Source organism: Eretmochelys imbricata, chromosome 11 (genome assembly GCF_965152235.1).
Source record: "Eretmochelys imbricata isolate rEreImb1 chromosome 11, rEreImb1.hap1, whole genome shotgun sequence".
Lineage (NCBI taxonomy): Eukaryota > Metazoa > Chordata > Testudines > Cheloniidae > Eretmochelys > Eretmochelys imbricata.
In genome coordinates this window covers 83164104-83186341 of record NC_135582.1, presented here as the reverse complement: position 1 = coordinate 83186341, position 22238 = coordinate 83164104, and the positions used below count along the sequence as shown (strand labels likewise).

General features: G+C 49.4%; 1 protein-coding gene and 1 long non-coding RNA gene across 2 annotated transcripts; one reads left to right on the top strand and one right to left on the bottom strand.

Moving 5' to 3' along the window:
- Nucleotides 1-866: 866 nt before the first annotated feature.
- Nucleotides 867-9579, bottom strand: LOC144272002 (uncharacterized). The gene is made up of 3 exons (XR_013347478.1): nucleotides 8900-9579; nucleotides 7077-7162; nucleotides 867-1063 (listed from the first exon to the last, which is right to left on the bottom strand). It is a non-coding gene; the product is annotated as an uncharacterized LOC144272002 (long non-coding RNA).
- Nucleotides 9580-10027: 448 nt separating this feature from the next.
- On the top strand, nucleotides 10028-22020 carry LOC144271988 (uncharacterized). The gene is made up of 5 exons (XM_077829725.1): nucleotides 10028-10143; nucleotides 10871-10958; nucleotides 11624-11750; nucleotides 15694-15807; nucleotides 16153-22020. Exons 2-5 carry the CDS (start codon nucleotides 10935-10937, stop codon nucleotides 17616-17618), a joined length of 1731 nt encoding a protein of 576 aa, XP_077685851.1. The 5' UTR covers nucleotides 10028-10143; nucleotides 10871-10934; the 3' UTR covers nucleotides 17619-22020.
- Nucleotides 22021-22238: the final 218 nt, after the last annotated feature.

Genomic DNA, 22238 nt, shown 5'->3' with positions numbered 1-22238 from the left:
GCTACATAGAGTTTGCGAGGACCCTTGGGATGTACAACAAGGACACTCACACTGAGACAAATGTAGCCTTAAAGACTTTTATAGAGATACATGGAATAGTAACCAAACAGCAATCAAGTCTTAAAATGATCAGAGTTGCAAAGGCAATAATGTTGGTCTACAGATACATGTGATATTATGCACTATCAAGCTTTGGATTAATACACTCACAGTCTTGCATTATAACCAGGGCTGACGACAGAATTGCCGGGCTCCTGGGCAAAGGGGGAGCATGACTTTGGGCCCCTGGAAGGGGCAGGGCCTCATGCAGAAGGGGCGGGGCTTCAGGCTTCCTGTAGCCTCCCTTTTGCCCCCTCTCCCCATCAGCAGCATTGGGTGCCCCCTACTGCTGCTGGCCTGGCCAACGATTTAAAAGCGGCCAGGAGCCCTGAGCTGCCAGAGGCACTGCTACTGCTCTTTAAAAGCAGCAAGGAGCTTCCTGCTGCTGCTTCCCTGGCAGCCCTGGGAGTTCCGGGCCCTTTTCAGTCACCCGGGCCCCTGGGCAATTGCCCCCCCTTTGCCCCACGCCCTGCCGTCAGCAGCCCTGTTTATAACCCGGAGGTAAGAGACCAAGGACTGGCCTTGCCTCTGTCATGCCACGAGAGTTCAGGTCCAGGTCCCTCAATTCTTGAGTGAGAAGGACAGAGCTTACGAGAAGCTAGAGAGCTAAGAGCTATTGAAGACTGACAAAGCTAACTTAAGAGTTTTACTTATCTGACTGACTTAACACTTACAGTTCAGAACTAACAGAGTAATAAACCAAAGGGCAATAAAGAGAGAACTAAGAAGCCTCTTAGGCGTGGTGGGTCACCCTTGTCACAGAGCTTTAACACCTGAGCCCTCTTTCTATGTCCAAACTTCATTTCCTCTCCCACAGAAATGTTGGGGTACCCTTACTTCGTAGGCTGGTACGTTTGTATATATTGATAACATATATACACATATTAATGACATTAGCTCATTCTCTTATTTCTGCCCTACCTGGTTATTTCGGTTCTTTTCCAAGTTCCAAGTTGAGGCATGCCTGTTAAATTTAAAGAGGGTATGCAGTTAGGTAGCCCCCCAGACCACCCTGCTTCAACACATCCTTTACCTATCTGGGTTAAAGGTTGCAACCACATATGGACCTTATGCTTTTACTCATCAGCACCTATCTAGGTGAAAGATCCTAAACTGACATACACTAACTTTGCCTTAAAACAACATACAGGGCGTGGCCTGTAGGTCCCTTGCACTGCAGCCAAAAATACTTTAATATAAATCTCTACACATTTTATAACCTATTATAATAAAACAAATAGTCAAACCCATAAGAAAATAAGAATCCCATAAGAAAAGATATATAGGCAAGTAAGCAAGCTAGCCCTATAGGCTTCAATATCCTCAATCTATCACAACTTTCTACCCCGGTCTAGGAGATGGGGAAAGGTAGAGAATGGGGAAAGGTAATCGTGTTGGGAATGTCCCCAGCCATCAGAATTTACCAGCCCCGGACCACAGGATGGAGAAAGAGCGAGATGGGAAAACGATGATAGAGGAACCCCATTCATCACAGTCTGTTACCGCGGGAGCAGAAAGTGGGGAAAGGTGAGAAGTACCAAACTGTGGTGGGAATGTCTCCACCCATCACAACTTACTGGCCTGGGACTGTAGGGCGGGGAAAGGCAGAAGCAGCAAACTGTGACAGGGCAGCAAAGGAGGGATGCACCAATGTACCAGAGCAACTTGTGCAGCCAGAGTTACACTGGCAGGGGAGGAGCAGGGAGCCCTGCGGGGGCAGGAGGGAGAACTGGAGGGTTTTCCCTACAGCCAAGGGGCAGGGTAATTGAACCCTACAGCTAACACCAGAAGAAGCTGGTGGCAGAGCGCTGACAGCTCCATGGCCCGAACTAGGGGACCAGCCCTTGCAGCTCAGCCCAGGGCTCGCAGACGGTGACATGCTGTGGGGAAAAGAGACCCAGTGATCCAGCACACGAGGACCCCGGAGGCACTGAGCGGAGGAAGCCTGGGGCCCAGCCTGGCAGCAAAAGGGAATTGCGGTCGCGGCCTCACCAGCTCCCCGAGCCTCTGCTGCAGCCGCTGGGGCCCCTCGAGCCCTGGCTGCAGGCGGGGGAGGGACATTCCCGCTGCCCCCACCCCCACCCCAAGAGACTCTCCCTGTGCAGAGATCCCAGCTCGGCCCCCCTGACTGGGATTCTGAGCCCTGCCCCCCAGCAGTGCCCCATGGGGAGAGAAGGGGAGACCTGCCCCCCCAGGGAGATGCTCCTGGTGCAGCCTGTGCGGGGCAAAGGGGCCCCGGGCTGCTCCCAGAGTTCCTGCCTCAGGCAGAGGGAAGCTGCTACAGCTCCCAGGGTTTGGAGGGGATGAGGGGGGGCAGCGAGATGTGGGGAGCCGAAAGGGGAGCAGGGGGCTGTGATAGCCAGAGGGCATTGAGGGGCAAATGGGAATGTGGTAGGGGGCAGGAGGGGGTTGAATAGGGATGTGGAAGCGGGGATGCAGGGGGTGGGAGGGGGCCATGGGGATGTGGGAGGGGGGAATAAGAATGCAGGGGGCAGGGGGTGGGGCCGCTGGAGGGAGGCTGGGGGAACACACAGGTATCAGGGGGAGAATTCTGGGGTTCAGGGGAGCAGAGCTGGACTAGAGGGAAACTCTGAGTGTCTGATAAAGGGAAGGAAAGGGGGGGGATGTGAGGGAGGGGCTGTGGGGAGGCTGGAGAGAGAACATGGAGCAAGCACAGACTGGCTGGGAAGGGCAGGACCAGAGGGCAGGAGGCGGGAGGGGGATGGGGAGAGATACAATGGCAGCTCCCTCAGGCCAAGGGGTAGGAGAGGGGGAGGGGGCTGCCCAGCCCAATCCTTTCTCCTAGAAATGGTGAAACAAACACTGGGGGAGGGTGGACACTGGCAGGGGACTTCCGCCTAAGGGCTCAGCATTTACAAGGCAAATATCCGCCCACACAGCCACCCTGCTCCCCACCACACACACACCCTGCTCATTGCTCACAATTTAGTCTGGTTTCAGAGTAACAGCCATGTTAGTCTGTATTCGCAAAAAGAAAAGGAGTACTTGTGGCACCTTAGAGACTAACCAATTTATTTGAGCATGAGCTTTCGTGAGCTACAGCTCACTTCATCGGATGCATACTGTGGAACCTGCAGAAGACATTATATACACAGAGACCATGAAACAATACCTCCTCCCACCCCAGTCTCCTGCTGGTAATAGCTTATCTAAAGTGATCATCAAGTTGGGCCATTTCCAGCACAAATCCAGGTCTTCTCACCCTCCGCCCCCCCCCCCCACACACACACAAACTCACTCTCCTGCTGGTAATAGCCCATCCAAAGTGACCACTCTCCCTACAATGTGTATGATAATCAAGGTGGGCCATTTCCAGCACAAATCCAGGTTTTCTCACCCCCCCCCCCGAAAAAAACAAACCACACACACACAAACTCACTCTCCTGCTGGTAACAGCTTATCCAAAGTGACTACTCTCCCTACAATGTGCATGATAATCAAGGTGGACCATTTCCAGCATAAATCCAAGTTTAACCAGAACGTCTGGGGGGGGGGGGGGGGGTAGGAAAAAACAAGGGGAAATAGGCTACCTTGCATAATGACTTAGCCACTCCCAGTCTCTATTTAAGCCTAAATTAATAGTATCCAGTTTGCAAATGAAATCCAATTCAGCAGTTTCTCGCTGGAGTCTGGATTTGAAGTTTTTTTGTTGTAAGATAGCGACCTTCATATCTGTAATTGCGTGACCAGAGAGATTGAAGTCTTCTCCAACTGGTTTATGAATGTTATAATTCTTGACATCTGATTTGGGTCCATTTATTCTTTTACATAGAGACTGTCCAGTTTGACCAATGTACATGGCAGAGGGGCATTGCTGGCACATGATGGCATATATCATATTGGTGGATGTGCAGGTGAACGAGCCTCTGATAGTGTGGCTGATGTGATTAGGCCCTGTGATGGTGTCCCCTGAATAGATATGTGGGCACAGTTGGCAACGGGCTTTGTTGCAAGGATAGGTTCCTGGGTTAGTGGTTCTGTTGTGTGGTATGTGGTTGTTGGTGAGTACTTGCTTCAGGTTGGGGGGCTGTCTGTAGGCAAGGACTGGCCTGTCTCCCAAGATTTGTGAGAGTGTTGGGTCATCCTTCAGGATAGGTTGTAGGGCCTCTCCTTCTGCCCCTCCACCCTCACGAACATGATACAGTTTTGTGGTGACCTAGAATCCTATTTTCGACGTCTCCGACTCAAGGAATATTTCCAACACACCTCTGAAGAACATACTAATCCACAGAGGCCTCCCTACCAACATTACAAAAAGAAGGATTCTAGGTGGACTCCTCCTGAAGGTCGAAACAGCAGACTGGACTTCTACATAGAGTGCTTCCACCGACGTGCACGGGCTGAAATTGTGGAAAAGCAGCATCACTTGCCCCATAACCTCAGCCGTGCAGAACACAATGCCATCCACAGCCTCAGAAACAACTCTGACATCATAATCAAAAAGGCTGACAAAGGAGGTGCTGTTGTCATCATGAATAGGTCGGAATATGAACAAGAGGCTGCTTGGCAGCTCTCCAACACCACTTTCTACAAGCCATTACCCTCTGATCCCACTGAGAGTTACCAAAAGCAACTACAGCATTTGCTCAAGAAACTTCCTGAAAAAGCACAAGATCAAATCCGCACAGACACAACCCTGGAACCTCGACCTGGGATATTCTATCTACTACCCAAGATCCATAAACCTGGAACTCCTGGGCGCCCCATCATCTCAGGCATTGGCACCCTGACAGCAGAATTGTCTGGCTATGTAGACTCCCTCCTCAGGCCCTACGCTACTAGCACTCCCAGCTATCTTCGAGACACCACTGACTTCCTGAGGAAACTACAATCCATCGGTGATCTTCCTGATAACACCATCCTGGCCACTATGGATGTAGAAGCCCTCTACACCAACATTCCACACAAAGATGGACTACGAGCCGTCAAGAACACTATCCCCGATAATGTCATGGCTAACCTGGTGGCTGAACTTTGTGACTTTGTCCTTACCCATAACTATTTTACATTTGGGGACAATGTATACCTTCAGATCAGCGGCACTGCTATGGGTACCCGCATGACCCCACAGTATGCCAACATTTTTATGGCTGATTTAGAACAACGCTTCCTCAGCTCTCATCCCCTAACGCCCCTACTCTACTTGCGCTATATTGATGACATCTTCATCATCTGGACCCATGGAAAAGAAGCCCTTGAGGAATTCCACCATGATTTCAACAATTTCCATCCCACCATCAACCTCAGCCTGGTCCAGTCCACACAAGAGATCCACTTCCTGGACACTACAGTACTAATAAACAATGGTCACATAAACACCACCCTATACCAGAAACCTACTGACTGCTATTCCTACCTACATGCCTCCAGCTTTTACCCTGAACACACCACACGATCCATTGTCTATAGCAAAGCTCTGCGATACAACCGCATTTGCTCCAACCCCTCAGACAGAGACAAACACCTACAAGATCTCTATCAAGCATTCTTACAACTACAATACCCACCTGCGGAAGTGAAGAAACAGATTGATAGAGCCAGAAGAGTTCCTAGAAGTCACCTACTACAGGACAGGCCTAACAAAGAAAATAACAGAACACCACTAGCCGTCACCTTCAGCCCCCAACTAAAACCCCTCCAACGCATTATTAAGGATCTACAACCTATCCTGAAGGATGACCCAACACTCTCACAAATCTTGGGAGACAGGCCAGTCCTTGCCTACAGACAGCCCCCCAACCTGAAGCAAATACTCACCAACAACCACATACCACACAACAGAACCACTAACCCGGGAACCTATCCTTGCAACAAAGCCCGTTGCCAACTGTGCCCACATATCTATTCAGGGGACACCATCACAGGGCCTAATCACATCAGCCACACTATCAGAGGCTCGTTCACCTGCACATCCACCAATGTGATATATGCCATCATGTGCCAGCAATGCCCCTCTGCCATGTACATTGGTCAAACTGGACAGTCTCTATGTAAAAGAATAAATGGACACAAATCAGATGTCAAGAATTATAACATTCATAAACCAGTCGGAGAACACTTCAATCTCTCTGGTCACGCAATTACAGATATGAAGGTCGAAATCTTACAACAAAAAAACTTCAAATCCAGACTCCAGCGAGAAACTGCTGAATTGGATTTCATTTGCAAATTGGATACTATTAATTTAGGCTTAAATAGAGACTGGGAGTGGCTAAGTTATTATGCAAGGTAGCCTATTTCCCCTTGTTTTTTCCTACCCCCCCCAGACGTTCTGGTTAAACTTGGATTTATGCTGAAAATGGCCCACCTTGATTTTCATACACATTGTAAGGAGAGTGGTCACTTTGGATAAGTTATTACCAGCAGGAGAGTGAGTTTGTGTGTGTGGTTTTTGGAAGGGGGGGTGGGGGATGAGAAAACCTGGATTTGTGCTGGAAATGGCCCACCTTGATTATCATACACATTGTAAAGAGAGTGGTCACTTTGGATGGGCTATTACCAGCAGGAGAGTGAGTTTGTGGGGGGGGGGGGGCGGAGGGTGAGAAAACCTGGATTTGTGCTGGAAATGGCCCAAATTGATTATCATACACATTGTAAGGAGAGCGATCACTTTAGATAAGCTATTACCAGCAGAGAGTGGGATGGGAGGAGTTATTGTTTCATGGTCTCTGTGTATATAATGTCTTCTGCAGTTTCCACAGTATGCATCCGATGAAGTGAGCTGTAGCTCACGAAAGCTTATGCTCAAATAAATTGGTTAGTCTCTAAGGTGCCACAAGTACTTTTTTCTTTTTACAATTTAGTCTTTGATTTACATGATTTGGGGGTCTGACTCCTGATGTTAAATGTTTTAGGTTGAGAGAACTGAAGAGGGCCCTGCTTTGATTTCTGTGCAGGATTCTGTGTCCAACCAGAGTCTCGAGAGCAACAGCAGGCAGAGTCCGACTGATACTTACTTTGGTTTGTTTTTCTGTTCAGTTCAGGCTCAGTCAGTTCAACAAAATTATGGCTGAGGGTCCATTCTCGTTCACGTATGAAATACCTGTGTGAGTCCAGAGGGGAAATGAGATCAGCATTGACCTGACTGTCCCTGGGGGCTGCAGAGGGGGGCTCAGTCATTAGCTGCCCCCAGCAGAGGGTCTGGTCATTGCTCAGGCCGAGGAGGCCGGTGTCAGCCTCTCTCTGAGCTCGGGATACTGGAGCCCTAGAGCTCGCTGGGCCTCCTGGGACAGATGCTGCTGCTGCCTCCGTTGTGATCTGGGAGGCCAGGCTGAGCAGTCGCTGCTCCCCCAGTGGGGTCTGTGCTGGGACAGACCATCACTAAACCTCCCTCTATGACCAGCCGAGGGGGACGTCCTCCTGGGGCTGGAACCAACCCCGGGGGCGGCCCTATGTGGTCATCGTGGGCTTTAAGTGTGGGCCAGTGTGGCAGTGCCCTAGTGTACCCAGAACTGAATCTCAGAGACATTTTTCATTTTGATCCCACACCTCTACATGACTAGCTGCATTGCCATACGCAGCTCCCTCAGCCTCCAGTTCTTCTCACTGAGCTGTACACCCATGTGGGTTTACCAGTGTCCACAGGGAGCGGAACTTTCAGAGTGATCAGGGGAAACACCCCACAGATTTATCTCCTTCCTCATTCAGACCTTCTATAGCCACGTCTCCAGTCCCACCCCATGTCACCAGTCACAGTGTGTCATCCTAGTCTCAGCTCAAAGTTCCAAAGCCAGCAGGTACCTGATCAATTCGGACAAATCCCTCCCTCAGCACCCATCCTGCAATTTGAGCAAGCCACTTGCAAACACCATTTCCCCAAAGTGAGGACTTAGCCTTCGGGAAGCTGAAGACACCAACCTTTCTCCCTCTGCTCCCATCTACATGCTAGTCTACTACCTGATCATCACCACCACCTCTCCCCATGCTTGTTTCCTTTCTACTTTGGACATGCTCCTCAACCAGCTGGGGCTATTCTCCCATTGTAAACCTGACCTGCTTCCTCCTTTCCGGCTTCCCTTGACATTCCTTTCCTATGGGTGATCTCTGTTCCTTGAGGTTAACTCCAGTTTCTTTATCTGCTCTAGCTTAATGGCCCGCAGTAGTCACAGAGCCACCTGCAGCATCTCTGGCTACAGCCATGGGGCCAATTTCCAGAGGCCAACCTTAGATAGCTGCAGCTGGTAGCAAGGGAAGGGTGGCAATTACAAGGCTGAGCATGCTCGAACCTTGCAACAGCGGCACTAGGGACTCTAAATCCTCAGTGCCAGCCCTAGGCAGCCGCAGACTCTGCAGTTAAGTGCTTCCCTCCTCTAGGCCATGACTTTAAGTACCTGAGATGCCCATCACCTGCAGCAGGGGCACTAATTCCCATACACCCCTCAGCTAGCATGTAGTCATGCAGAAAGTGAATGATTTTGAAGGCTGGGGTGCAGGAGGTTCCCATCCCTGAGCAGCAGCTCTGCAACAAGCTCACATGGCCCCCTGCCGCTGTGGGACCAGGACCCTGTGAAGACAGTGGAGTTACCCTGTGTATAACCAGTTCTGTCCAAAGCCTGTTGAAGTGACTGGGAGTCTTTTCATGGTCTTTAATGGGTTGTGTATAGAAGCAAAGGACCCCATTCTCGACTCTGGGAGCAAAGCGCATTCTGTGCTGCACTGGTTTACTATGGTAACAGGAAGGCCTCACATTACCCAGTGAATAAGCAACACCTCCCACAGCACCTAACTTTTTCTGAGAGGCCTCCTGCCCGATTAAGAACTGTAAACCTGCTTTGCTTACCAAGGCTGAAAATATCTGGTAGTGTGGTCACAAAAGCAAGGCTCTTCTGAATTCAGGAGGGATTTTGGATGTGCACAGAACGCAGACAGGACTGGTTCCCGCACGGTTACAGAACTGTGGTAAAGTGGAACAATTTTCAGTTTGTGTGATTGGAGGATATCTGGATCCATATGATAAGACTGTCCTAGATAAATGAGGAAAAGTTGAGGTGCCTTTGTTATTCTTTTCTTCCGCTCTTCGTTTCTGTGGGGAATTTCCCAGTGCAATATTACTGTCTTCCTTTTAAACAAAAAAAACTAAAGAAAAAATGGTAATGGCTGTTGAAAATAGCAATTCCAGTCCGAGTTAGCACTGGGAAGACCCCAGCATTTGTTTCTCAATTTTATCCAGTTTTTCTACAGCAAGTTACAGTGGATCAGCATTTTTGATTTGGGAGAAATGAAGTAACAGCAGCCTAAATTGAGCTTGAGCACCCCTGAATGTTGAGGGTGTTCAAATCGGGAAGGCAGGTGCTAGATTCCCCTTTCTGAATACTGGATAAATCTGGAAAGGAAAAGCCAATTTCTGCTTCCACAGCTCAGACCTGGAAATCCTCCTGCGGGCCTGGTACTGCACCTAAAGGTGCCCAGGTCCTCTAGCCTCCCCTCCCTTACTTTTCATTTTAACTTCTCCTGGTGGGGTCCCCAGGACCCCCCTTGCTAGGCGTCAGACAGAGAGGGGCACTGCTCACTCAGTCCACCCAGTTCCTTCCTTGGGGGCTGCCAGGCGAGGTCACCCCGGCGCCCCTAAGCCAGCCTGGGGACGCCTCGGAAGGCGACAGCGGGGCCAAAGCCTTGGGCAGGCCCGCTCCCCATTCACAGCGCCCGCACCGGCCCGCTCCCCCTGCGCGGCCAGCTGCGGCCTCGCCCCCCGTGCAGAGCGGCCCAGGGAATGCTGGGAAATGTAGTTCCTGAGCGGCCCAGGGAATGCTGGGAAATGTAGTTCCCGCCCGGCCCCGCGGCCGGCTCTCCCGGCGGGGGGCTGCGGGCCAGGGAACTACAGCTCCCAGCGCCCCGCGGTTCTCGGCTCCTGGGCCGCCGGGGGCGCGGCGCGGCGCGGCGCGGCGAGGGGGCGGAAGCGGGGCAGCCCGGTGCGTCCGGGGCCGGCCGGGCGAGGCGGGGGGAGCCCGGCGGGGGCCGCTCCAGCCCGCGGGGACAGCGAGTGGGGCGGGAGCTGGGGAGAACGGACCCAGAGAGCGGGCGGAGGTCCGTGGGGGCCGGGGGGGTTGGACTGTCTGTGCAGCCGGGAGATATACGGGGGGGGGTTAATTTCATCCCGTCCCTGTTTGTGGCCCCCCCCCCCCCCCGTCCCTCGCTCGCTGCCCCGTCGGGAGGTGGCGTCCGGGGAGCCCCCGCCTTTCCCGACACGGGCTCGCTGGCCTCTCCTTTTTGCCCTGTTTTTCCCCAGAAGTCTCACATGGCCATTTAAAGCCTCTGATTTGGGGGGGGTCCCACGGGGGTTTCCCCGCGTTTCCCACCCATTTGATCAGCAGCGATTTGTCCTGGTTTAGGTGGGAAATTGTTGCCCTGGGCCATTCCCCAAGAGGGATCGGGGTTCCTGGGGGCTGTTCGGGGGAGCCCTGAGACAGCTGCCTCGGGGATGGGGTGACCGTTCCCTGCTAGCAAGGGGGCACGGGAGGGGAAGGAAGGAAGGAGCGAGCGAGTCCCCATGGAGCCCGCCCAGCCCCCTTGGTTCTGCTCTCCCCTAGCATGTTGTTCAGAGACTTTGTTACTGGGAGGCTTGAAAATCTCTCTGTGGGCTTAGCCTGGCAGGGGGGGCCAGGTCTACGCTGGAATAAAGAGATCAAACGTTTTCCCAGCCTGGCAGAATCGAGGGTGTCTGTCTGCTGGGAAAGAACCTGGGGGAACTGTGGTGTGAGATTAACTGAAGCCTGTTCTGAAACCTCCCCCATTTCCCTTCTCGCCCGGCCAGGCTGCAGAACGACTCCTCGTTTCGCTCCAGCTCATCCTGTCCTCCCACGGCACAGGGCAGAGAAATGGCTGCAGCCGATCCAGTTCAGGTAGGGATTACTGGGGGATGGCTGGGGGGTTCCTGCAGGGGGGAGAGAGGAAGCAAATACGCGGGCAGTGGGAAAGTTTGGGTCGTCTGCTTTGGAGGTTGGAGTGGTCAGGAAATTCACGGGGTGGAGAAAGGGAGGAGGCCAGGGTGTGGTAAACCTGCTGGGACTTGTTTAATATGTGGCCTAGATTCTAGTACCAGAGCCATGAGGTCCGGAGGTGGAAATGTCCTAATTTATAGAAGAGGACACAACCCGCCTAGTTGGGGCTAGGAAAACGGACCAGACTAACCAGCAGCTGCTGTGAGATATGAAGGTGGCACCCAGCAGTGAGGCTTAGGGTGGTGACTTGGCCCCTCATATCCAGCTCCTCACAATGAGGAGGGTGTTGGGCTTCCTACCAAGGAGCTCTCCCTGGACCCTGCTAGGGCTCCACCTCCTGTATCAGTCTCTGGCTAGTAGGTGTGTGATGGGTCTGCTGGGAGAGACAAGGGGCTCTCTCTTCATCCCCTCACCCTAGTGTTTCCTGGATGCTCTGAGTGGGGTGGGGGTGGGACTGTGGTGACTGCGAGCTACTCAGAGTTTCCGTTTGATTGGCTTCTCTCCCCCGTGAATAGTGGGGTGTGACTGGGCAGCAGGTCCTGAGTGTTGGATTCTTGCTCTTTCAGGGGCCGGTGACCTTCGAGGAGGTGGCTGTGTATTTCACCAGGGCAGAGTGGGCTCTGTTGGACCCTGCTCAGAGAGCCCTCTATGGAGATGTCATGCAGGAGAACTATGAGGATGTGACCTTTCTGGGTAAGGGTTCCTGTCCCCTCGGTTCTTAGATGGGGAAACCTGAGTTAAGGTTCACGTCATCCCCACAATGCAATCTCTACTCTGCACTGTTTCAGCATTACCTGACTTTTGGTTTTACTAGTTGGTGCCCCAACCTGGCCCCACCCCCGCCCCTAAAGCCCCACCACTGAGCCCCCACCCCAACTCCATTTCTCTCTGCTCCTCCCATCCTGGTGGCTCTGTCTAGCAACCACCCACACCCACATACTCAAAGTGGCCCAGGAGGTTCTCCCTCCTCAGGGTAGGAAGGGTGGCCTAGTGGTTAAGGCTCAGGCCTAGGGCTCAGATGTTCCGGTTTTGATTCTCTGCTTTGCCACAGACTTCCTGCTTAGCTTTGAGAAAGTCACTTCACCTCTGGGTGCCCTAGATCCCACCTGCCCAATGGGGCTTATGCTGACCCAGCTTCCTAGGCTAAATCCATTCATGCCTGTGTGGTGATACAGGCAATGGAGGTATCAAGGTTTTGGCATTTACAGCACCCCTGGCAAGGAGTTCCGCAAGCTGACTGTATGTTGTGTATAGAAATACTTCCTTTTGTTTGTATCCCATCAGCTCTAAGACACCTGAAGGTGTATTTCCAGAACATACAAATGTTTTCACCTTTCTCCAGTGACAGTGCCTTCTTTTCCTATAAAATACTCAGGAATTAGAAATCAGCTCTTAAACATTGCAATTCATTTATACAATGCATTTGATATTTCTCCAGCACAAGTGAAAACACACTTCAGTTCAAGGTATAGTAAAGATTCAAAACATAAAAACAAATTTAAAAAATTGAACTCACACTTACAAATGACCGATCGAAAAGCCTGTTTTAGCCTCTGGAGACTGTTCACTTTTATAATGTGATATAGAAATCCTGAGTATGTATCTACAGTGACCCAACTGGATGAGTCTTAACTATGCCTTAATGAAAATACAATATGACGCTCTACACCTTAAATGTTAAGAAAATTTTTCCTCTAAACAATGTCATTTCAAGGGCATACTCAAATATTATGGAAGCTAGTAAAGGGACCTGTTCTAGGGCTGTAAAAACAGGTAGAACTAAGAGCACTCCAGGAATTGTTTTAAAAAAAATATCCCCAGGATCTATAGACCAATTGAAGAAAGCAAACATTGTTATTTTGGGATTGAGAAGCAGAGCTCTGTACAATAACTTCCTCTGATTTCCATCGGGAACAACTGAAATGTCTATTTCACCAAAATAGGACTGATTTATTCTATTATAGACTAAATAGAACTGAAATAGACTCTTAAACTGACAATAAAACTGACCAGCTTTGTGGGAGAGCCTTAAGGAGATCAGCATCATCAGATCCCTTCTCTCGGCCAAGGCTTGCTGGAACCTGCTCCCTCCTGACTCATCCTATCAGCTGGGTGACAAGGAGCTCTTTCTCCAGACAGTGCTTTGACTGCCCCTCTGGACCCCGGGCTGCTTGTGTTGTTGCTGGCTGCGGGGGCTGGCAGGGGGGTTTCTAAGTGGCACAGGCTCTCAGCTGGAGGGGGCATTTGAGAACCTCATTAGAGACCCTCTGTGTGCAAAGGGGTGGGAGTGGACAGAACGGTACAGCTCTCCCCTCCCGCTCCCAGCCACGGAGCTGCAGCAGCCTGCACAAGGGGGAATTTACATCTCCCAGCTGCTGCTCTGGGGGACAGCCCTACCAGCAAAGCAACTTCTAGCTCCTCTCGCAGCTAAGGGCTTCCGGATCCTCCGGTGCCAGCGGGGACAGGGAGCAGCAGTTCATTTTCTGGCTGTGCTAGGAAACTCAGGGAGGAGCAGAAGCGCTCTCTGCCCGCCCTAAATGGTGCCCAGCTCCCTCTGCCCTGGAAAGGGATCACCTTTCCGTGCTGGGGGAGCCGGGCGAGGAATTACAGCCACATACTGCTGCAGCAGATCTCATCTGCGGGCTCCGTGGTCAGTGGGTGAACAGCTGGCGTGGGGAGGCTAGCTCCCCTGCCCCTTCCATGCCCACCAAACTGATTGGTTGGAAACAGTTAATCCTGCTGCCCTGGGACAGGTTGAGGGGGCCCCTCTGCATGCGCAAAGGCTGATCTGTGCACTTCTCTTCCTGCCACAGTCACAGCTCTGCTGAGCTGCTCCAGCTGATCCTCGCACCAGTCGGTTACCACTGACACAGTGCACACGGCTGGGGGGCATGCAGATAAATCTGGTTTCCCATCTGTGGAACACAACAGAAACAATGACAAGTTCTCTTAGTCCTCTCTCATGTCTATTGTAGAGTCATAGATTTTATGGCCAGAAAGTACTATTCATCCATCAAATGGGGAGTCCTGTATAAGACAGGCTATAGAATTTCATCCAGCTGTTGCTGTATTCAGCTGAACACCTTGTGTTTGAATAAATCATCTTCCAGAAAGGCAGTCAGTCTTGACGTGGAGACTTCCTGAAATGGAGAAGTTTGTAGTTTGTAAACCTTTACACCAGCCTTACTGAACTATTTCCCATTGTTAGTGCCAGCTCAAGGGTTAAGGAAGGGGAGAGTTAAGGTTGTGTTGCAGGTGTGGCATGTATTTAAATGTATCATTTCCTAGTTTTCAAAGGTTTGTTTTTACCTACCATCCACATGCTGGGAGGACATGAAACAGCACTGGGCAATGTTAACAGCATGAATGTAGTTCATGGGTATTTAATTACCTTGATTTTTTAGTGGATTTTTTGCCAGTATAACTCTATCTACCTTAGAGCTTTTCCTGACACAGCTATGATAGTTAGCAGTGTGATTTTTCACATCCCCATCTGACAGAGCTATGCTGGCAAAACTTTTAAGTGTAGACTGGGAAGACTGTGTGTGTGGATTTTAGAGCACTTTAAAATATGATTGAACCCAAATATTTTGTAATCAGAGGGCAAAACTTTCAAGGCCGAACTTCTGCTGAATGCAAGAAAAATGGACAACATGCGTTGTCTGAAAGGTAGCAGATGTGGGGCTCAGTCTCACATTCATGGGTGTAGCTCAGGTTCAATGACCAGACCCTATCCAAAACAACATCCAACCCTTGAGCCATCTCAAAGAAACAATGGGGGCCACCTACTAACTGAGATCAACGCCAAGTGATTGAGATCAGTCGGGGGAAATCAGAACCGTAGTTTCAGCTCCAGCTGTGTGCAAGCAAATGTTACCAGAGCAAGATGATTTTGTAAAATGCTACCTTAGGTGTGGGGACTGTATCTTAGGAACCTCTTTAACAAATCACCCCATAATTGGACCACAAACTCTTCCCTGAGTGCCCATGAAAAATTTGTCCAGCAAATTTCAAGACATTCCGAAGAAACCTGTGGAATTTAGGGTAGTTAGAATAGTTGGTCTTTAAACAAAAAATAATATTTCTATTGACCTAGCTCTTGCCTCTGGGGGAGGTGGATGGCCTACCCTGACAGGAAAGCCCAGTGTCTACCCTAACGCCCTACAGCGGTACAGTTTCAATGTCTCAAGTGTAGACAAGCTCTGAGATGCGACATTCAATGATGCCCCTCCCACCCCCGGCAGTCCCTCCTATTCCTTACTGCGCTGAACCCCACCAGCCCCTGCTCAATGGTCCCGGCTGTCCTACAACTCTCCCATTCTCTCTGGGTTTCCCTCTGTCATGAAGAAGCAGGTCCAAGGTAACTTCCCTTCTGGCTGGAGCCTTAACTTCCTGGAACATGGAGTTACTGCCTATGTGTTTTAGGAGCCTCTTTGCTGAGCAGTGTCTGGCTGTGTGTGTTCCCAGCAGAGACGGGGATAGTTAAATCCCTCATAAGCAGAGTCTCCTGCACCTAGGGAGCTGCCCCCAGGATTTCACTGCTGTAAAATGGGCTGGGGTTAAAGTAATAGAAACTTCTTTGCAGCAAACGTCCGTGAATTCCTCTGATCTCCCTTGTTTTCTTTCCCCTGAGCAGGGTTTCCAGTTTCCAAACCTGATGTGATCTCCCAGCTGGAACGAGGGGAGGAGCCGTGGGTCCCAGATCTCCAGGGCTGTGAGGAAGGAAAGATCCTGAGAGGTGCCTGCGCAGGTGAGGGATCATTAAACCAACTCGAAGCTCTCAGTGCCTGAAAGGAAACAGCTGGGACGCCCTAAAAGCCTTGTGAGCTCTCGGGGTTCAGGAGTATCCCCAGGAGGTCTTGTATCCTCAGGGCAGCTGTCGCTCATGACTTCTTACGCATCCTGACTGACACCTGGCAGCAGCTCCCTCCCTGAGGGGATGTGAAAGCAGAATTGTTCCCTTCCTCTATCCCCTATGGGAGTAAATTTACAAGAATCCAGCTACTAGGTTGCTTTTCTGTCTCTCCAGCTCTAATTTTGGTTTGTTTCCCCCTTTTCCATCCAGTTTCTGAGGTTTCTCTCTCTGTCCCAATAGGTTCTGGGATGGTGAGTGAGGAGAAGAAGCAGAATCCTCAGCAGGAAGATTCTGAGGAAGTGGAACCACATGGGGGATTATTGCAAGGCTCCAGAGGGAATGTGCCCAGGCATCTTGTGCAGGGGAAAGCCTGTGAGAGTCAGCACAGGCCAGAGAGGGAGCAGAGAAACAAGCCAGTGGAGAAAGTGGGTAAATTCATTAATTGTCAGGGAACTCACCAGGACCTCATGGAAACCGCAGCCCAGCAGCGAATACCTACAGGAGAGAGAAAAAACACATGCAGTGAATGTGGAAAACATTTCACTAGCCATTCAGGCCTTATAAAACATAAGAGAATCCACACTGGAGAGAGGCCCTATGGATGCAGTATGTGTGGGAAAACCTTCAGTCAGAGCATTCACCTTATTCGACATCACAGGATCCACACAGGAGAGAGACCCCATGAATGCAGTGAGTGCGGGAAAACCTTCACTCTGAGCTCCACCCTTATTAATCATCAGAGGATCCACACAGGAGAACGACCCTTTAAATGCAGTGAGTGTGGGAAAAAGTTCACTCAGAGCTCAGGTCTTGTTAAACATCAGAGAATCCACACAGGAGAGAAACCTTATGAATGCTGTGAGTGTGGGAAAAGCTTCACTGACAGATCAGATCTTATTAATCATCAGAGGATCCACACAGGAGAGCGACCCTATAAATGTAGTGAGTGTGGGAAAAAGTTCACTCGGAGCTCAGGTCTTATTACACATCAGAAGATCCACACAGGAGAGAAACCCTACAAATGCTGTGAATGTGGGAAAAGCTTCATTCAGAGCTCAGCCCTCAATAAACATCAGAGGATCCACACAGGGGAGAGAACCTACAAATGCTGTGAGTGTGGGAAAAGCTTCAGTCAGAGCTGTCACCTTATTCGACATCACAGGTTGCACACAGGAGAGAAACCCTACGAATGCAGTGAGTGTGGGAAAAGCTTCACTCAGAGTTCAGCCCTTAATAAACACCAGAGGATCCACACAAGGGAGAGACCCTACGAATGCTGTGAGTGTGGGGAAAGCTTCTCTGTAAAGTCAGACCTTATTGAACATCAGAATATCCACATGGGAAGGATACTTCATCAATGCTCTGAGTGTGGAAAAACTTTCACACAGAGTTCATCCCTTAATACACATCAGAGGATCCACACAGGAGAGCGCCCCTATGAGTGCTGTGAGTGTGGGAAACAGTTCAGTCAGAAATCAACCCTAATTACACATCAAGCAAGGCATACAGGAGAGAGACCCTATCAGTGCTGTGATTGCGGGAAAGGCTTCAGTGTGAGCTCAGACCTCATTGTACATCAGAGAATTCACACGGGAGAGAGACCTTATAGATGCTGTGAGTGTGGGAAAAGTTTCACCCGGAGCTCACCCCTTAAAAGACATCAGAGTATTCACAGGAGAGAGACACAGCATAGAAACTCTGTGTAGGGCAGAGAAAAGATTTTAAAAAAACCAGAACACATTTGCTAATTCCCACATAGTGACCTTTTGGTTTGTTTGCACTATTTGTGTCACTCTGTTCTCTCAGATCCCTCATGTGTTGCCCACTTGTGCCTTTTACAGGTCGCCCTTCTCTAGGGTGAATCCTGTGGTCCTTTCTGCCAACTCCTTTCTCCTGTGAGTCATTGGAGTGTGTGTCCTTCCAGCAAGGAGTTTCCATCAGCCCCAGGTGGGGGACCACAAGTAGCCTCACTGAGTGAAAATGGACTAGGGTTTTCTCTCTTACTGTAGGATTTCCTTGGAGTCGGTGTGCTTGAGGAGCTATCCTGATGTAAACACACCGCTACATTTGCAGTGCTGACATAGCCCAGGCACAGGGGTTGGGGTTAGCTAGCATCTTCCCCTTTGGCCTGTCCTAATGGACACCAATTTTCCTGGTCTGGACAATCCCTGAGCATCACGTTTATGCTGTCACCCCACTAGCAGAGTTAGTCACCAAGTTCCCCCTTCGCTGACAAAATGTCTCCTTCCCAGCTGTGCTGGGCAGCAGGTATTTTTACTTTTATCCGTTTCCTTATTGACAATAGATTTCAATATAGCAAAGAGGAGAAGCAGGAGTAGGACGAATGTATCATTTCAGCCTCTGCAACGCTGTAAGGAAAGGGGGTGAGCCAGAGGGATTCCCTCCTTCCCCATCACCATCACCGTGCCCACTCAGTGCTGGCACCTGTGAGGCACAGTGGAGTTTCTCCACCTATATTCTACCCCTCCAGCTCCCAAAGAGTCTCTGCAATTAGTATCAATTTGATCCTAAATCTGACTCATTAGAGCTGGAAATGAAAGTGTCCCAGACCTGGACGGGGAATTCCAATGGATCCCAAACACAGTGACATCATTCCGAGTTTAAATCCCAGTTGCTGTCTATTGACAAAGCCACTTCTGGACTTTTTCCTGCTGATATGAGATTCTTTGCCGATGAGAAGGTCGGCAGTTTTTCCCTATTACGATGATGATTCCCCCCGCCCCTCCCAATAACAACTCCATAATAAGGAAGTGCTGTTGATGAAGCAGGTTTGAATGGATCAGAGGAGAAAGCAATGGGGGAATCTGCTCTCCTGATTTCCGAGTTATCAGATGTAAGCTGATCTGGAATTTCATTTTTCATGAAAGAGAAACTGACTTACACCGCTCTGTGTTGAAGCTTTTTCTCTCTCTCCTGAAGACCATTTGGTCACATAATCGAATATCAGTTTTGTTCTCCAGGACGTAGCTTGGATTTATCGAGGACTTTGGGAGAAATGACTGTTTGCTAAAAGAGTCCTTCCTTTATTTTTGTCTTTCCCCCCACTGCTGCATAATGACATTACAGAAACTTTAGTGCAGTTCATGCACCTGGAGAGGCTGCTCCAAGCCATTGGGCATGCTACCAAGGAAACAGGAGTGGGTTTAGGCCTCCATCCACTCTGAAATGGTGAACAACAGCAAACCTCCGATTGCACAAATAACTGAACTAACTGGGTGGTGTGGCCTATTTGGGAAACGCTGTCCCTGCCTGTGTTGATGTGGAGAAAAGAGAAGTACATTTGTGAACTTGCCTGTGATAGATGCTCAAATGTGGACTGAAATGAACTCAGTGTTGAAAGTGAGATAACTGCAGAATATCTATTTTTAATAAGTTTCCCAAGTTTCCCCTCCTTTGGTGGCTTTTGGGGATTCTGAGGCAGGAGAGTTTCTAGTCTCTAACTTACACCCTGTGCCACCAGATTAAAGAAACAAACTGGGCATGTTTGTAGAAGCCATTCCTCACTAACTCAGCTCAGATGTTGGGTTTGGTAAAGGACTCTGTTCCAGAGAAATGGAAATGTATCTTGACCAAGGCCAAGGATTTGGAAGAACTCAGGCTGATATAGCAGACACCCAGTAGTTGATTGTTGCCCTAGAGAAGGATGCTGTGGTGAACTACGGTCCAGGTAAAATTGTTTGTTTCTAACACCACTCCCTAGTTCAGTGTCACTGATTACAGTCCCAGCAGATGCCAGGGCTACATTAAAAGGTCCTTCACTATTGGGATCCAGAGTTCCATGATGCAAAGTGAAAAATAGTTGATGCCTTTAGCGGGGACTTCCCTTCCCTAGCCTGATGGAGCACCAAGGACTTCCATGCTGTTAGAACAATGGTAATGGAGGAGGGACTCAATGTGTCAGGCTCCAATTTCAGACGGCTGGAAGTACAAATTCTGATTCTGTGCTCTTGTCACTTAGTTTAGCTCTTGTGTTTGTTGTAGTTGTACCCACTTCGCCTCCACTTCCTGCTACTATGAACGATCGGAAGGAGTGAATATAGGGCCGAGGTCCTTTTTCTCATGATGCAAACCTTCCTGCATAGCATGAGCCCCCTTCCACCAACACTTCTGTCAGAAGAATCAGAGATAAATGAACTCACAGATGTGGAAAGCTCCTATGCTGGTGTAGCCCACATTTACACAGTGCTCGCTTGCTTGAAATGCGGCTTAAAATGAAACAAACCGGTATGATCAGATTTTATAATCTTTGACTATGTTCTCATTCCCAGTGAATATGAAGTTAAACATGAAGTTCATTATTGCTTAAAGCCTAACTTAGTGATTACCTGAATTATATTGGAACCCTGCAACGCCCATTGGTTTGCTTTTTGTTAGTACTGTACGAAGTGATGGCTAATCCTGACAAGTTTATTTGATGTCATATATCCCCTTTGACTAGGGAGTTCTGACATAAAACATCACTCCAAGGCTGAGGTGGGGGAATGTCTGAGAGAAATAGCGTATAGGAGAACACAGACCCCATCTAGAAGACAGTTATTTCTATTTCAAATGGAATTTTTTCTGACAAGCTCTAAAGTAAAATTAATAAGGAGACAAGTTGTGTAACCTTTTACCCAATGAGACAGTGTGGGTCACTGAGTTCCTCTCATCTCTGCAAAGTGAAGATGTAGAACATCTGTCAGGAGGTGGCCACGGTTCTTTTTATGAATGGCAATGGATGCATGAGGGAGGCAGTAGGTAGTTTGTTCAGGTTTTTTGTTTATTTTGGCTACCCATTATATTTATGGCAGCTGAGACCCCTTTTTCTTTTTTAAGGAAGCCCACCGTCACAGTTAGGCCTTTTAACCCCCAGGCCAGGCTCATGTAACTTCTAAACGGTCTTTCATTTTGGAGATCTTTGGGGTTCAAACCTCCACAATGCTTGTGGTTCGCAACAACCGATATTTTAAGAATACTGGTGGCTTTAATGGGACTTTTCCAAACTGACGATAACCCAAAGTCTGCCTCGCTTGAAATGGATCAGGCGACGGTGTCTGTAAACGAGGCGTCCTTCGCTCCTCATATGCCCGGAGACTTCAGGGGAGTGACCGTAATGTGGGGTGAGCTGGAATCCTCAACCATAAAGACCAAGGTGAAGGCAGAAGCCCTTTTGCACCAGCAACCTGTCACATAAAGATGGACATTCCAGGACACCGAGACTGATCTCCTCTGGGGAAGGAAGTCATAATATTAGCAACAGGCTGTGCCAGCCTTGACCTCTCTCCTCGTACCTGAGAAAGCTTATGAATGTGGAGTACTGAGCCTGTGACCCCGTCACCGAGACTGCAGCTTTAGCTCCTACTCCATGGGAGTCCAAAAAGCTGCAGAGTTTCCATCACTTGTCAATTTCAATGTCTTATTGTTACTTTTTCTCATTTTTGGTGTTTGATTTTTACAAACTGGGTGTCATCCCAGCCTTTCTGTTCCACTGCAGTGGTACAGTGGGGCTCTGCATGTACCTGTGTGTATGAAATCTGTCACATCCACACAGGGAAGGAGCTAGAAACAAATTCCCAAACCTAAATAACTCTAAAATACTGCCCATCAAAATGATTGAGTATGTGCTCCTCATTCTGTTAAAGTGTTTGAAGAAACTAAGCTGTCTGATATCATCAAAATTCTATGTATTAAGGTCTGTCTCTATTAAGTTTTTTATCTTTGGAAGCCATCAGGAGAAGGTTAGCCACATACTGGTGAAGTCGAAGAGGGAAACTCTGAGGTCATGGCTTAAATGTGAACAAGCAATTGAAATATTTGAGCGGCTCAGCGTAGATCACAGTGCCTGAGTGAAGTTCAGTAGCTGAGATGAATGGGCAGAGGGCTCCTTTGTTCCTGTTTCAGGATTTTGAAGGGTTGTTTTTCTGCTGTATTATTCTGATGATTTGGCTGAACAGATAATTTGATTCCAAAGCAGGATCCTTGCTGACTGACTGATTTCCTGGTCTGACCTGTACTGTGTACCCCAGAGCGAGCTGATGGTGCTGGTAGTAGTTTAGGTTCTTCATTTTATTTGTTTTATGTATTTCATTAAAATGAACAAAGATAGCACATCATGTTTTCCAGTAAGCTCTCTTGGTCAGAACTGTAGAGAATCGGGGTGGAGATCAGCTGGTCCAACTTGGAGCTTTATCAGCTTCCTCTCTATTAACTCTTAGGTTCTCGTATGGGAGAAGCTGGGCAGGGGGCTCCCATCTAAGGTCTGACTGCATCCTAGGGAACTCAGAGCATCACAAGGGAAAATGAACTCCCCTATGCAGGCTTTCAGG

Coding starts and splice junctions, on each gene's coding strand:
- LOC144271988 (XM_077829725.1), top strand. CDS start 10,935: ATGGCTGCAGCCGATCCAGTTCAG. Junction 10,959..11,623: donor CTGCAGCCGATCCAGTTCAG/GTAGGGATTACT, acceptor TTGCTCTTTCAG/GGGCCGGTGACCTTCGAGGA. Junction 11,751..15,693: donor TGAGGATGTGACCTTTCTGG/GTAAGGGTTCCT, acceptor TCCCCTGAGCAG/GGTTTCCAGTTTCCAAACCT.